The sequence below is a fragment of the Aedes aegypti genome, chromosome 3 (genome assembly GCF_002204515.2).
Source record: "Aedes aegypti strain LVP_AGWG chromosome 3, AaegL5.0 Primary Assembly, whole genome shotgun sequence".
NCBI classification, from domain to species: domain Eukaryota; kingdom Metazoa; phylum Arthropoda; class Insecta; order Diptera; family Culicidae; genus Aedes; species Aedes aegypti.
The window spans coordinates 195,946,420-195,963,368 of NC_035109.1; the positions used below are offsets into that span (position 1 = coordinate 195,946,420).

Consider the following 16,949-nt stretch of genomic DNA (forward strand, 5'->3'; position numbering starts at 1 on the left):
TTTTAATCATATTTTCAGTGGCACAGTGACCTGTCACTATAGTTTCCTGAATATGTACTTCATTTTTCGAGGTTTTGAGAACGATCGCGGGACAATTTTTCTATGAACATTAAAGTGTCCATACTGCCCCATGGGGGTGTCCACTTTGCCCCGCTAGCTTGATGACGACTACCAAACATAAGCTTTTTTTAAACCTTTTTTTGAAAACAAAATATTTTTTTCCTAATTATGCAACCATGTTTAACAAATGCTTAAGAACTCTAAAAAGCATACTGCACGTAAAAACCAATATAATATTTATGTCTTTACAGTCAAAATAGACAAATTCCTTAGGGTGTCCATACTGCCCCGTGTCCCCCTACTGTATTTGCTATACATCGCGCTACTTTCGATATTGTGCTTGGCGTGTGGGGAGGCAGTACTAGTGGTAAAGTGGAGGGCGCCATTCTGTTTAGTGCCAGAGGGACTATATCTATTTAATGTATCTGAAGCTTGTGGGACCGCTTTAATTCCGGCGCCTGCTTTTGAAGATCCTGGTGTGCTAAACGGTATAGGACATGTTAACGGGGGAGGCTTGGTAGGTCCTCACCCAGCCCGTGTCTAGATGGGCGGATAATTGTCTGCCAGGGTGTGGATTGAGCAATTACAATTACTATCACCACTTGCAAGCCGTCAGCGATCGAAAACCCCAACGACTAACGTTATTATTAGCCGTCAATGTTTTCTTGGCACCTTCATACAGTTTTTCACACCATTCATCATCACTTTTATCAGTCTTGTGGGTCTTGTGAGCTTCCTGGGAAAGCTGCCCTCGTCTTTGATTTACCACACGGAGAAAAATTACCCGAGTTTGAAACAACCAAAATGTTTGTTGAATTTCAAACTAAAAAAATTGTTATTTTTAAACCAATTTGTTGCAATATTAAGATTTTGTTTGAAACTAGCTTGTTTCATAGGTTGTTTCGATTTGAAATCTTTATGTTCTTATAAGGCGTATTATGGTTGCTTCAAACTAAATTATTAGTTAATTATTACAAACAGATAGTTTGGTTCTACCAAATATTAGGTTGTTTGTTTCCCTGATTAATTTTTAGTTTCAAAATAAAATAATAGGTTGAGGCAACAATTTCATTACTTCATTACTTCAAATTAGATTTTGTTTGAATCAAAAACAACCAAAATTTTAGTTTGAAATAAATAACCTTCATGAGTTGTTTTTGTTTTTGTTTTGGATTAGCACGCAGTTAATCTAAGAAATTCCACCATATTTATACAATTAGATAATTGACAATTGAATATCACGAAAGTATTCCGTTTTCCATCAGTAAATAGTGATTTAAACGTTTCTACATTTGTTACTGAGGTAATTTGATTAATATACATACATAAGCAAAGTATGCACTTCAACAGAAAAGTAATCGCCTATCTCGATGCGTGGGAAATTTCTTGCAAGAAATGCTCAAGAAAAGCATTTTTCTTTGATCGCAGTACGCAGTTGAAAAGAAATGTAAAATCAAATGGAGCTCACTGTAGGAAATTTCTTGACCATTTCTTGAGCAGAAATTTTTACTTTTCTTGAGCGGAACAGCATACTTAGCTATAGTGTTTTTATCTCATTCAGCAAACATGCTTTTTTTGGAGCTAAAAACAATCCAGGAGCAATGGAAAATGTTAGAGCTGCTTCTACTTCATTTTCCCCATAATTACTAAAAAATGGTAGAATAGATTTTCGCAAACCTTATTGGATGAAACTAAAAATATTTCATTTAATTCTAAAGTGAACTCTATATGGAGAAAGTGCGCATCATCACCCGAAATTCTCCTTCTGCAGGAAGCATTCTCTTTCGCTGATAGAAGCCTGTTATTGTTGAATTAATTTCATTAATTGTCATAGAGACATTATTGTTAATCATTATTTATTAAAATACAAATAATTTAAAAAGAAAGCATGAAAGATTTGTTATCAATAATAATTAAGAAAATAAAATAAAAATAATATAGTATAAAACCATAAGCAACCAAAAAAACCCAGTTGAATCAACTAATAAATTTGTTTATTTTAATGTGATTCTTGGTTATTTCAAACCACTTTTTTTAGTTTGAATCAACCTAATTTTTTGGTAGTTTCATGAACTGTCATAATCCTGCAACAAATTTCATGGTAGTTTCAAACTAAGATTTGTTGAATTTATCTAGAAAACCGTGATTAAAACAACATAGAATTTTAGTTTGTTTTAAACGATGCATGTTGTTGATTTGAACCATAATTTTATTTGTGCAAGTTTCAAACCAAAAAATTGTTTGAAATTAACTAAAAAATGGTTGTATTTAATAATTATTTTTCTCCGTGCATAGCTTTATACTATCGTTTGCCGCTTTGAAATCGTAAAAACGTGGTGTGTTGACACCTTTCACAGCATTTTTTGAAGGATTTGCCTACATTGTCTATTTTGCATTGCCCATGGACCAATGCACGAGTTCACTATTTGACGTTTGAGCGGTGCCGTGTTATTTACGTGACCATGGCAACGATCGGCACCGCTCAAACGCAGGGTGTCGACTCAATTTTGAAAATAAAATTCCCTGACTTTCCCTGACTTTCCAGTCGTTTTCCAGAAAAATTCCAGACCATGCTGATTTGTTGGTTTGGTATGTTTTAGATCGTATGAAACTGAGAAAAAGCTTTTACTTAAATACACATGTCAGATAACTTTCTCGTGCGTTTATTCAAGATGATATGATAATTGATTATTTACTTTTAAACTTCATAATTCATAGCAGTAAAAGTTAAGTATAAGCTCAGAAAATTCTGAGTCACGTATTGACCATATCATTTGGAACTTTCAAGCGCAAAATATACATTTAAAATTGTAAAAAAGAAGTACTCCGATACTAAACTACTACTGGAGCTTGCTTGTCCGTTGTCTAGTGTTAAGTTACAGTCTGTCCAGCTAAATAACTGAAGACGGTCTCCGTGTCTTCATATAAAAAAATACTTCTTCAGGGACTTTTCTTCACTTCTCCCATAAACTCCTTATTTTTTTTTTTTTTTTGGTGGAAGAATCTAATTTTTGTACAATGTAACAAAACCAGAGAAGTTTTTTCTTGTTAGTGTGATCAAGGAAGAGTCCTTTTACATATCAGAACGATTGTCAGCCATTCAAAATTCACTAGATTTCACGAAAGTGTTCATGTTGCCTGATACTATTTCGTCCCAATGGATCATTGAAATAACTAAAACGGCCGCTATGGAAAGTATAGATAGCGCCACCGTAGCCTCGTGTGTTTGACAGAACATCAATGCTGTCAGAATGTTAAATTCCATATACAGTGGCGCCTTTGTTTTGTGCGGTGAGCACTTGCAAAATCTACCTTCAATGATCCATTTTCGAACTAGTTTTTCAGACATTTAGTGTGACTATCATTACCGTGAATGAAAGCAGCACGTCGTACTTATATAAATTTTGAACACTAGCCGAGGATTTCTGAATTTGAAAAATGAATCATTATTAATCTTTTAGTTTTTTTTTTTTTTTTTTTTTTTTTTTTTTTTTTTTTTTTTTTTTTTTTTTTTTCTCATAAATGTTTCATTTTATTTATTTACTGCTTTTTTTTTTTCTTGGAGAAGGGAAAAGCCCGTGAGAGTGTAGCTACTTTAAGCCACTTCTCCCATAGGCATAAAACCTTCTCATCTTTTCAAAAAAATAAGTATAATTCAACGATTGAGCGATAACGGCACTTCCAATGAGCGTAGCTCTTTGAAGGAAGCGCTATAGTTTAGAATTTTCACAAACTTTCAATTCACATTATAAATGTTTATGAGCATTGATCTTTACTGAAGTTGGTGGCAAGCGATGGGTGAAGTGATGAATGGTGGCGATGGCGGCGGGTGGCTGGCGGCGGGTGGCTAGCAGTGGGTGGTGGTGATTGGTGGCTGGCGGTGGGTGGTGGCGAAGGGTGGTGGTGGCGTGGAATGACAAAGAACAGATACGGAAGTGGCATTAGAAAAAATGCATATTACAATACAAATTGCTCGACTTTCTGCTTTAGTGCATTGCGTACAAAACGTTTGAAGTGAAACATATTCTGGAAGCTCTTACAGTTTTCTGGTAGGGCATTGTAGAGTTTACTACCAAAATAGGTGATTTTTTTCTTCCCAAATTCCGAATTGGGTCGAAATAAAAAAATATGGTTGGCCTGCCGTGATGAGCGACTTTGTTGACTCATATGAAGGACCGTATTGTGGTGCGTCGAAGTTCCCTTGACGATTTTTTGCATCTGTACCAATACTTGATATTCGTATAAGGCTTTTATTGGTAACAGTGAGTCATTTCTATTCGAATATAGATTGACGGTGGGATACAGCAAAGGTTTGCGTAGCACTATTTTAAGACAGCGGTTTTGTAAAACTTGAAGTTCGCGTAGATGAGATTTGCTGGCAGAACCCCATACAGCTGTTACGTATTGCAGTCGTGAGTGAACCAAAGCAAAATAAATCTGCTTGAGACAGGTTTGAGGCATAAAGCTGGATATCTTTCGTAGTATTCCACAGAGAGAGCTAACTTTTGATTTCAATTTGTTGATGTGTGCTGCCCAGCTCATTACAGAATCAATAGTGAGGCCCAAAAACTCGTGCTCATACACCTTATCCAGATTATGACCACCGATAGAAATCGGGCCGTGTGCAGGAATTTTTCTTCGTGGAGTGTGAATCAGCATGTATTTGGTTTTATTGAGATTAAGAGACAGCACGTTCTCCCCAAAATACTCTAATAGCACTTCAAGATCCATTTTGATTTGGTTAAGGATAGTATCGCAATTCGTACCGCGGTAAAAGACTGCGGTATCGTCAGCGAAAAGACGGAGTTTTCCATGAAGGTTCAATCTGGCGACGTCGTTGACAAACAAAAGAAATAATATGGGCCCCAAATTACTTCCTTGTGGGACTCCAGTAGTCACGAGGCGAAGCTGGCTTTTATGTTCTCCTATTGATACATACTGATGGCGATCAGTAAGGTAGCTTTTTAGCAGATCTTTGGCAATCCCTCTTATTCCATATGACTCCAACTTTCGTAGCAGCAGGTCATGGTCAACCGTGTCAAAGGCCTTTTTTAAGTCGATGAACAAAGCTCCAACTATCTGCTTGTTGTCTAAAGCGTCATATATTTCGTCTACCAGTTCATGACACGCAGTGAGTGTGCTGGATCCTTGTCGAAAACCATATTGCTGGCCATATATGAGATGATGTTTTGTTGAAAACTCTAGTATTCTGGAGACAAGTAATTTTTCTAGTAACTTATCAATGATCGACAATGTAGAAATTGGACGATAGTTGTTCATGTCTTTTGGATCTCCGGACTTGAATACAGGTATGACTCGCGCAATCTTGAGACAGTCGGGAAATTCACCGCTGACGATAATTTCATTGAAAGTTTCCATCAGTAGCGATGCGAAGAAACTATGGTGATGTTTGATGAATGATACTGGTATGCCATCCGGTCCTGCTGACTTCTTGGAATCCAGTCGATTGATCAATAATATGATCTCGTTTCTTGTAGAAGGTTTCAAAAAGATTGTTGACTGTAACGAGCCCAACGTTCCAAAGCGATTGATGTTCCGATTTGTATTTATCGTGGAAGAAAGCTTGGGTCCTATTGCACAGAAATGATCGTTGAAGCTGGAACATACTTGTTGCGGATCCGTTATTAGCTGCGCCCCGTTTCGAATTGCCGTGGGTTTACTATTGCTCTTCTGGTTGCCCATCACGTTTTTGATGATTTTCCAGGCTGCCTTCTGGTTGTTTCCACTCAAAAGTCCTTCGTAATAGTCCCGCTTTGTCTTAGATTTTTTGTCTTGAAGTATTTTTGAAACATGTGCGAAAAGTTCTGTGGTATGGTTATCATTTGGGTTGTTTCGTTTCTTTTTAAGTAACTTATCTTTGATCTTGATCAATTTCCACAGGTCTAATGTCATCCAAGGGCACGACCCTTTCAGTTTCACACGTTGTGTTACTAGTCTTGAACAGTCATTCAGTATTTCGTTATAGTGCGTAATAACATAATTCAGTCTTTCGTTAACTGACAAATTTTGCGGTATATTGAGGATCGATCGTTCAAACAATTCGTTTAGTCGAGAATGGTCTATGATACGTTTATGCAAAGTGCTCTCTGAGGTATGGCATTTCATATTGATTGAAGAACAAATCAAACAATGATCACTCACATCAGTGAAGATAGTTTCATTGAATACATCCTCAATCATTGAAGTTGAACAAACCACATGGTCTAATATGTTGTTACTACTTTGCCTAGATACGACTGTGTTAGTAGGCAGCATATTGTAGGTTTCCAATAACCTGATATATTCGCCTACAATATTATTCGTGGTAATGTTCAACGGGATATTCAAGTCGCCAACAAGAACACATTTCTCGTTGTTTTTTGAAAGAGATATCATGCCTTCTATCTCGTGGAGGAATCGCCTTACATCAAAGCTGGGTGGTCGGTAAACTGCATGTAAGTTAATGGCATTTGCTTCAAATTTGAACCGACAGTGAATGTGATGGAATCCTTCTATAACGATGTTTCTACACACATCCATTTGTAGTTCATTACGTACAAACACAGCCAAACCTCCATGTGTCCAGGTTTATTACAAGAATACGTCAAAAGATTTTTTTTTCAGGAGCCGCAAAGAATTTTTTGGATAATGTTTTCATTTTTTCATAGAATACTGCCAACAGCATTTCACGATGGTTCGTTACAGGTTATTTATTTTACCTAATATTTTAGGATCGGATCATATCATATCGGATTTTTTTTCCCTGAAGAATTCATCAAGACATTTCTAACAGAATGCATTTTGGGATTGAATAACGCTCCAATAATAAGTTTTCAGATACTCTTCTTGAGTTTGTCGTATCTTTAGCAAAGCTCGGAGAAACTCCTCTAAGAATTTTTCTATGAGTATCTCCACGTAATCTGTCAAACTGTCAAGACACATATTCCTTGAAAACAAATTCCGCAAATTTTAGCTTTCAAGCATTTTCTGGAATTTCATAAGAATTTCGGTTGAAGAAGGATCTTAAGAATATCTGGATAATTTCATGAGTATCCTAGAAAAAAAACAAACTGGACATATTTGTTAGTAAGCTGTAAAAATCCTGAAGTAACGTTTAAATTCTAATTCAGGAAATTTAAAAAAAAATTTGGAAATTTGAAATATAGCAAAATGGAAAAATTGAAATTGAAAGAGATAGCCAAATGAAAAAATATCAGTATAAGAGCACTTTGCGATATTATCTTAATACGTACTATTTCCAGCAACAACCTGATAGAAAAAAAAAAACAGTAAATATCCTGTTCTACAGATTTGTTCTCTTCAAATGAGATGCTTTATTGTTTTTCCTCTATTTATGGTTTTACCAGTTTTACTAAAATATTGAGCAAACTCGTCAAAATTGACATGATTTCCTGAAGTGAACTCCATTTTTTCTCAAGATTTTGAGAAAAATAAGCGAAACTAGGCAACGAGTTGATTTAGGAAACTTTAGAACTAAATATTTTTGGAGCGGTCCACGCCAACTTCGAAGAGTACTGTTGATGCTTTTCATTTTAGAAAAATTTAGATTTTGAGGATAAGTATAAGTAGTAAAGTACAGTTCACTCTACAATGCATTTAAGCATTTGCTCTATGATGCACTGCATTTTTGAAAGATGGATTACCATCTTTTTCCATTATTCGTTTTAAATTGCAGACAATCAACTTGATTGATGTTATAGTAATTACATTTTTCCCTGACCTCTAGTGAAATTCCCTGATTTTCCCTGACTTTCCAGGTCAAAAATTAAATTCCCTGACATTCCCTGACTTTCCAGGTTTTTCCAGGTAGTCGACACCCTGAAACGTCAAATTAGTGAACTCGTGCATTGGTCCATCCCAAGCAACACACATGTTATAATTGAGTATTATTAACTTATATATGACCAGATCTGGTTATATAGCTGTTGATAATGCTCAATTATAACATGTGTGCTGCTCGAGATGGACCTTTGTACGAGTTCACTAATTTGACGTTTGAGCGGTGTCATATTCACTTGAACTCGTGCCTTGGTCCATTGTCTATTGGCCGTCAACGAAGTAGGCTTGATAAATTCTCACGAACTGGTTTACTACAGGTAACATTATGTAGGGGAAGACGGGGTAAGACCGCCCGCCTGAGCAATTTAATTCATATGTCAAAAACAAGAATCAATAAATCCTTTTTCGACGCAGCATGTCATTTTTTCGAAACCTTAGGCATGATTAAAAAATATCACATGTGTAGTATTTGTAAAAAATAATTTACTTTTTGATGCTTGAAAAAGTGATGTCTTATCACGATTATTTTTAGCGACGGGGTAAAACCGCCCACCCACGGGGTAAAAGCGACCACCACGGTTTTTGTGCACAATTTTGCGAAACAAATATCAGTTCTCTGTGATTCTAAGAAATATAATGTTTTATGAATTCTACATTGATTAACGGGGACATTGAACTATTTTTAGGGTTATAATTAACTTAAAAAACTTAGATATGTACTTATGATCACCTTGAAACACCCATATTTTGGAAAAATATGCGTATTTGGTTTGTATTTCTTACAAAATTGATTTTATTTTACTCGAATAGTAATGTACAACGTAGTTACAACTTTCAAAATGGTTTAGACATTTTATTTGATATAAATAGGGGTGGCGGTCTTACCCCATCATCAGTGGTCGGTTTTACCCCGCTAACGCAATTTTCACAACTATGGCCTTATTTCAAAGATAAATATTTACAATTCATATTTCACTTTACTGAAGCATTTTTCACATTTCTGTTAAAGCAAGGACGGGTAATTTGTTATGTTTTTACAACAAAATCCTTAAGTGAGCATGTGTTAAAATTAGATTAAATTCAATATTGACGAGCAGAAACTTTGTTTTTGATATTTGTTATGAAAAATTTTATGTAAATATCACCCTAAATGGTTTGGAATGTCAAAAATCTTGTGTTTATGGAAAGTGCATGGTGAACTTTTAAGAAAACTGCCATTTTCATGCCAAACTGAAGGTGGTCCGTCTTACCCCGGTGGGCGCTCTTACCCCGTCTTCCCCTAGGCCGCATTTTATAACGCTGATCGCTTCAAAGTGCTCAGCATCATTCAAATGTTCATCGAAATGCTACTTCCATTTTTCAATCATCACACGTTCGTTCGTGAAGATGCTTCCCTGTACATCTGGCTGTCGACACAAAGTCTCTGATGGATGCGTTGCGCTTTTGATAGAGCTTCCGAGTTTGTTTTAGACCGGTACAGCCAGAGGACTGACACGGCTGTCATACTGCATACATTTCGGCGCTTCGTCACATCGTTTTGGTACTCACTTGCTGGTCGGTTTGCCATAACTTGCTCCTGATTTCCGAGTGTACGGCTCATGTGCTGACTACTGATAGTGCTAGTTTCTGGCAATTAAGGAGAAGTAGGCTGTCATTGAAATTTGTACGCATCATCGATGACTAATTCATCACACGATATAGATTTAATGAAAATCAGTTGGTTTTGCACTGACATAGCTGAAAAAGTATAAGCATACTTCCTGCATATAGGTAAACGCACATTGTGATACTTTTCTGAATCATTCAAAGTCCACGTGGGTGCCAAAACGAATAACGGGCTCTTAGCCTTAAACATATTGCGTTTCAATCGTCGTATTTGATGACGCTTTTCCTTTTTTCAACATTGTGTTGAATGTTTTACACATCAGTAAAACGTAATTGATGTCTTCTATCCAAACAAATCATCGTTAGGTGAGAATTGTCGGTGTCGTATAGCGAGGTTACAATTCTCGACTCGAGTGAAGTGACTCTCCATTTGATTTAGACGGCGAGTCACTTCACTCGAGTCGAGAATTGTCACCGACAATTCTCACCTCCCGCCAATCGTAGAATAAACTCAAATGTTGGGTAGCAGATTATTGGTTCATTTCATCCCCCTGGGTACAGCTGCTCCATCTTCACGCATTCCGCTTCGCCCAGACAGCATGTTTTTTTTCAAATGAGGCTCCATTTATTTCCGTTTTCGGTATCAGAATAATTTTCTTTTTAAAGTCACGTAGGAATACATTTATAATCATCCAAATGAGTTCAAATTTTGAGAGGACACTCAAAATTTGATCTAGAATCGAAAAAGCGGTGTGGAGCCAAAACAATGTTTTGAATCACTTTAACAATGTTTCATTTATTTAGGGCGAGGCGATTGGCACACAATTGAGGTTTTTACAGAAATGTTTATTCTAAATTTGAGATGTTATTATTGTCTTTATGACCGAGGCTTTCGGCGCTTGGCTGGTTCACCTCGACGATTTGAGGTGGTCGATTGCACGTTTTCTTCTTTTCCATGTCATTTAGAGAAGACGGACCTAGGGATGGCCCATTTGATCGAAGCTTGAGAATATTGTTTCAAGCAAGATAGCAAAGTAGCCTTGGAAGTGATATCTTTTGAATGTAATACATTGAAGAAATGTGATACACTTCTATATATTTAATACTTTTGTATAGTTTATAGCGAGATGCTTTACTAATAACACGAGCGAATGACTATCTTCCGGACAGCTATGAAGTAGGTACTACTTATAAATGTAACAAACTGTTGATGAGGGTAAAAGCTATTAGATTGCTGGTTATAAGTTGGAATATATATTAACGAAAAAATTTCCTTATTTACTCATGCACGTTTTCATATATACATAGTAATCTAAATAATAACGAAGCAAACAACTTGATAAATTTTAATTGAATTAGTTCTTCAAATGGATAACGTGTCCCATTGTAGTTATCGATTCTCGATTTTGTGATATAAGTTTAATCGTTCCGAAACATGCACATTCCACAGCATAAATGTAACATATCCGCAATTATGGTAAATTAGCGCCTTAGGCAAGTATATTGACTGTTTTTTATTCTTTATTCAATGATCCAAGATCGCTGAGGAATGTTTCTGGGGTTAAAATATGGGACGAGCCAATGTACACTTCCCAATTTTTAACGGCGGCCGTCACTTCGTAGGCGCAACGAATTTCAGAGTAGCTCACTCCGCCAATAACGAACACAATGAGGCGCGGTACATTTTTGACCGCCGTCTGTGACTTATCCTTGTGCCAGTGACCATAGCGAGCACTGTTGAAAAGGCGTGAATGAGAAGTTTAGAGATTGTCAGAATTCCATTACGAAAATGGGGAATTAATTATAATCATTGAAACATTCCGAATGAATATTATCGGCCCTGTACAAATACGATAAAATGAGTAATTACCTGGTAGGTGCATGGAATCCAGCTGTTTTACGTCCCCCAAGGAACGGGAAATGTCTTTCGTCCAATTTATTATCGATAGAATCTTCCATGATATCCTTAATGACCGGAGTCCATCTTGACATCTGATAGGTATGTTCATTTATACGCTCCTTCCTTGGTACCGAAACTATTTATCTCAAAATCTGATAGCCCTACACAAAAACTGTCCTCAGCAAACTTATTCATCTCGTTAAAATTAACAACTTTGCTGAAGATACTATGCAGCTATTCCTTCAATATGTTAAGTTATGTCAATTATAAAAAATCGTCAAAAAAATCACTTTAGTCAAAGAAACTTGTGATTGGAAAAATCACTCAAAAATATATGTTAAAATTCAAGTTATTTCTGATGTTCTGCCAAAATTTCATTCAAATCGGTCCATAAATAACTGAGATATAGCTTCCCAAAGTTAGTCATTTTGTATGGAAAATCAAAAAAGTTGCAAATGTTTTGTCCAATACTGTATATACATATATAACTAGTGAAACCTGCAGAGCCCTGGCCACGATCACAGGGTTTGACGGTGCCAAAGTAGAAGGTGCACCATAATAATACCCGTCTGTGAAACATATCACCTTCCCAATACTTTGGCACACTTCTAACGGTTCATGATTTATCATGAAACGGCTGCATTCAGGTGGAGGATCTGTTAATATGTTTCGGCATATTATCAAGTCCTCTTCGAACGGAGGGACCGCCAGGGCTCATTAGTTACTTATAAACCAGTGCTGGTTGTTGATGGTTCAGTTTATTTACCACGAGCTGTAGCATCCTTTGTACTAAACAGTAATGGTTGTTAAGTAATTCGAAGCTAACGTGTGATCAATCGTTTTATAATGCAACATAAAAAAGACAATAAAAAAGACAATTTACACCGTCTTCAGCCAAAGGCTGCACAGACTGAACGATCACTAACATTAGGCAACGGACAACATGGAACACCCAGTAGCCCAGTGATGAATTTTTCGTTTAACGAAAAGTTTTCACCGACTGGAGCGGGAATCGAACCCACGCCCCGTGACACAATACGCCTAAACGACTGACGCCGCTAACCACACGGCCACGAAGCCCACAACATAAGAATGGGTGTTTGGTGGACCTGCGCGTAACACTCGTTGTTATTAAATTTAGTGATTGTGAGGGTGCTAATAGTGATTTAATAATAAAATCTATGGTGATGAAATTTTGAAAATGAAATTGGAAGTGATTCTTATAGTTTTGTTAAAAATATAATAATGATGATGTATAATGATGTCAACTCTACTAATTTAATAAAGGCCATAATACATTTTGCAATCATTTCTCTGAATATAAACATTATTGCCTACTTCTTCAAACATGCATGATAAAAGTGTTAATAATGACAGCTAGTGCAGAAGAATGGATCGAAATGATTTTATTTTACTGTAACTTTCGTGATAGTGCTAAATTGTAGTTTGAATAGTAACGACTCTACAGCAACAAAAATAATGAAACATTTAAATTGAATATCTTTTAATTATTGAGTAATTACTTAGATGGTAAATGGTAATAACAAAGAATTTATATGAAAATGGTGTGATGTGAAAAGTGATATAATGGAAAGTATATCTGAAGTGTATTACGAAAGTTGATGAGTGATAATCGGTGATATACGTGATAGTGTCGAAAATAAAAGTGACGATAGTGAGTGATGAAATGAAATGGGGAATGAGGACCTTTTAATAAAACTATTTCGTTCTTCACTTTAATCACTCTAGTAGCATTTCAGGCCTTATCATAGTTTGATAGTAGTCTGAACTACTAGACTGCAAAACTACGGTAAGGGCTGATTGCTGCTAGGGTACACATTGACCATTTGCATAAGCGAATACTTTTACAATTTCGATGCAAACAATATTTCAGTTGCCTGTCGAAAGAGTAAATTATCCACTAAAATTTCAGAAAAAATGTTTAAAACATTGATTTTAAACCGAAAAATTGAGCATGATTTTATTTGGTTCGAAAATTATAACATTCACACCTCACCAAATAAGGTTTCAGAGGCAAATGACTGCGAGTTGACCGATAATGTAGCTTTAGATTGAATCTTCAACTATTTATGCTATATTGAAAAATATAGTAGATTTTTATATGGTACTTTAAGACAATAAAAAACTTATATGAAATTTTCTTATACAGTTGGGGCATTATGGACAGCGGGTGACAAAGTAGAGCTGACACTTCAAAGAGAAAGAAATGTAACTTCAAACACAAAATTATCCAAAAATATTTAGCATTTAATGCAATGATAATGACGCGGAACCACAAATCGGTTGAAAATCGTCAATTCTTGAATAAAGCTAACCTGGAGGCAATATTGAAAGCATCTCTACGAAAAATGTTGTAAATTGGTTTTAATCATATTTTCAGTGGCACAGTGACCTGTCACTATAGTTTCCTGAATATGTACTTCATTTTTCGAGGTTTTGAGAACGATCGCGGGACAATTTTTCTATGAACATTAAAGTGTCCATACTGCCCCATGGGGGTGTCCACTTTGCCCCGCTAGCTTGATGACGACTACCAAACATAAGCTTTTTTTTAAACCTTTTTTTGAAAACAAAATATTTTTTTCCTAATTATGCAACCATGTTTAACAAATGCTTAAGAACTCTAAAAAGCATACTGCACGTAAAAACCAATATAATATTTATGTCTTTACAGTCAAAATAGACAAATTCCTTAGGGTGTCCATACTGCCCCGTGTCCCCCTACTGTATTTGCTATACATCGCGCTACTTTCGATATTGTGCTTGGCGTGTGGGGAGGCAGTACTAGTGGTAAAGTGGAGGGCGCCATTCTGTTTAGTGCCAGAGGGACTATATCTATTTAATGTATCTGAAGCTTGTGGGACCGCTTTAATTCCGGCGCCTGCTTTTGAAGATCCTGGTGTGCTAAACGGTATAGGACATGTTAACGGGGGAGGCTTGGTAGGTCCTCACCCAGCCCGTGTCTAGATGGGCGGATAATTGTCTGCCAGGGTGTGGATTGAGCAATTACAATTACTATCACCACTTGCAAGCCGTCAGCGATCGAAAACCCCAACGACTAACGTTATTATTAGCCGTCAATGTTTTCTTGGCACCTTCATACAGTTTTTCACACCATTCATCATCACTTTTATCAGTCTTGTGGGTCTTGTGAGCTTCCTGGGAAAGCTGCCCTCGTCTTTGATTTACCACACGGAGAAAAATTACCCGAGTTTGAAACAACCAAAATGTTTGTTGAATTTCAAACTAAAAAAATTGTTATTTTTAAACCAAAATTTTTTGTTGCAATATTAAGATTTTGTTTGAAACTAGCTTGTTTCATAGGTTGTTTCGATTTGAAATCTTTATGTTCTTATAAGGCGTATTATGGTTGCTTCAAACTAAATTATTAGTTAATTATTACAAACAGATAGTTTGGTTCTACCAAATATTAGGTTGTTTGTTTCCCTGATTAATTTTTAGTTTCAAAATAAAATAATAGGTTGAGGCAACAATTTCATTACTTCATTACTTCAAATTAGATTTTGTTTGAATCAAAAACAACCAAAATTTTAGTTTGAAATAAATAACCTTCATGAGTTGTTTTTGTTTTTGTTTTGGATTAGCACGCAGTTAATCTAAGAAATTCCACCATATTTATACAATTAGATAATTGACAATTGAATATCACGAAAGTATTCCGTTTTCCATCAGTAAATAGTGATTTAAACGTTTCTACATTTGTTACTGAGGTAATTTGATTAATATACATACATAAGCAAAGTATGCACTTCAACAGAAAAGTAATCGCCTATCTCGATGCGTGGGAAATTTCTTGCAAGAAATGCTCAAGAAAAGCATTTTTCTTTGATCGCAGTACGCAGTTGAAAAGAAATGTAAAATCAAATGGAGCTCACTGTAGGAAATTTCTTGACCATTTCTTGAGCAGAAATTTTTACTTTTCTTGAGCGGAACAGCATACTTAGCTATAGTGTTTTTATCTCATTCAGCAAACATGCTTTTTTTGGAGCTAAAAACAATCCAGGAGCAATGGAAAATGTTAGAGCTGCTTCTACTTCATTTTCCCCATAATTACTAAAAAATGGTAGAATAGATTTTCGCAAACCTTATTGGATGAAACTAAAAATATTTCATTTAATTCTAAAGTGAACTCTATATGGAGAAAGTGCGCATCATCACCCGAAATTCTCCTTCTGCAGGAAGCATTCTCTTTCGCTGATAGAAGCCTGTTATTGTTGAATTAATTTCATTAATTGTCATAGAGACATTATTGTTAATCATTATTTATTAAAATACAAATAATTTAAAAAGAAAGCATGAAAGATTTGTTATCAATAATAATTAAGAAAATAAAATAAAAATAATATAGTATAAAACCATAAGCAACCAAAAAAACCCAGTTGAATCAACTAATAAATTTGTTTATTTTAATGTGATTCTTGGTTATTTCAAACCACTTTTTTTAGTTTGAATCAACCTAATTTTTTGGTAGTTTCATGAACTGTCATAATCCTGCAACAAATTTCATGGTAGTTTCAAACTAAGATTTGTTGAATTTATCTAGAAAACCGTGATTAAAACAACATAGAATTTTAGTTTGTTTTAAACGATGCATGTTGTTGATTTGAACCATAATTTTATTTGTGCAAGTTTCAAACCAAAAAATTGTTTGAAATTAACTAAAAAATGGTTGTATTTAATAATTATTTTTCTCCGTGCATAGCTTTATACTATCGTTTGCCGCTTTGAAATCGTAAAAACGTGGTGTGTTGACACCTTTCACAGCATTTTTTGAAGGATTTGCCTACATTGTCTATTTTGCATTGCCCATGGACCAATGCACGAGTTCACTATTTGACGTTTGAGCGGTGCCGTGTTATTTACGTGACCATGGCAACGATCGGCACCGCTCAAACGCAGGGTGTCGACTCAATTTTGAAAATAAAATTCCCTGACTTTCCCTGACTTTCCAGTCGTTTTCCAGAAAAATTCCAGACCATGCTGATTTGTTGGTTTGGTATGTTTTAGATCGTATGAAACTGAGAAAAAGCTTTTACTTAAATACACATGTCAGATAACTTTCTCGTGCGTTTATTCAAGATGATATGATAATTGATTATTTACTTTTAAACTTCATAATTCATAGCAGTAAAAGTTAAGTATAAGCTCAGAAAATTCTGAGTCACGTATTGACCATATCATTTGGAACTTTCAAGCGCAAAATATACATTTAAAATTGTAAAAAAGAAGTACTCCGATACTAAACTACTACTGGAGCTTGCTTGTCCGTTGTCTAGTGTTAAGTTACAGTCTGTCCAGCTAAATAACTGAAGACGGTCTCCGTGTCTTCATATAAAAAAATACTTCTTCAGGGACTTTTCTTCACTTCTCCCATAAACTCCTTATTTTTTTTTTTTTTTTGGTGGAAGAATCTAATTTTTGTACAATGTAACAAAACCAGAGAAGTTTTTTCTTGTTAGTGTGATCAAGGAAGAGTCCTTTTACATATCAGAACGATTGTCAGCCATTCAAAATTCACTAGATTTCACGAAAGTGTTCATGT

The 16,949-nt window shown here is 35.6% G+C and overlaps 1 protein-coding gene across 1 annotated transcript in view; it reads right to left on the bottom strand.

Moving 5' to 3' along the window:
* Positions 1-10,544: 10,544 nt before the first annotated feature.
* The window catches only part of LOC5569005 (protein ROP), a 38,852-nt gene continuing 32,447 nt past the window's right edge, over positions 10,545-16,949 (bottom strand). The window contains exons 8-9 of the mRNA XM_021854571.1: positions 11,336-11,457; positions 10,545-11,199 (exon numbers count right to left, since the gene is read on the bottom strand). Of these exons, the coding sequence (XP_021710263.1) occupies positions 10,980-11,199; positions 11,336-11,457 (342 nt within the window). The 3' untranslated portion in view covers positions 10,545-10,979. The remainder of the gene's footprint in view (positions 11,200-11,335; positions 11,458-16,949) is intronic.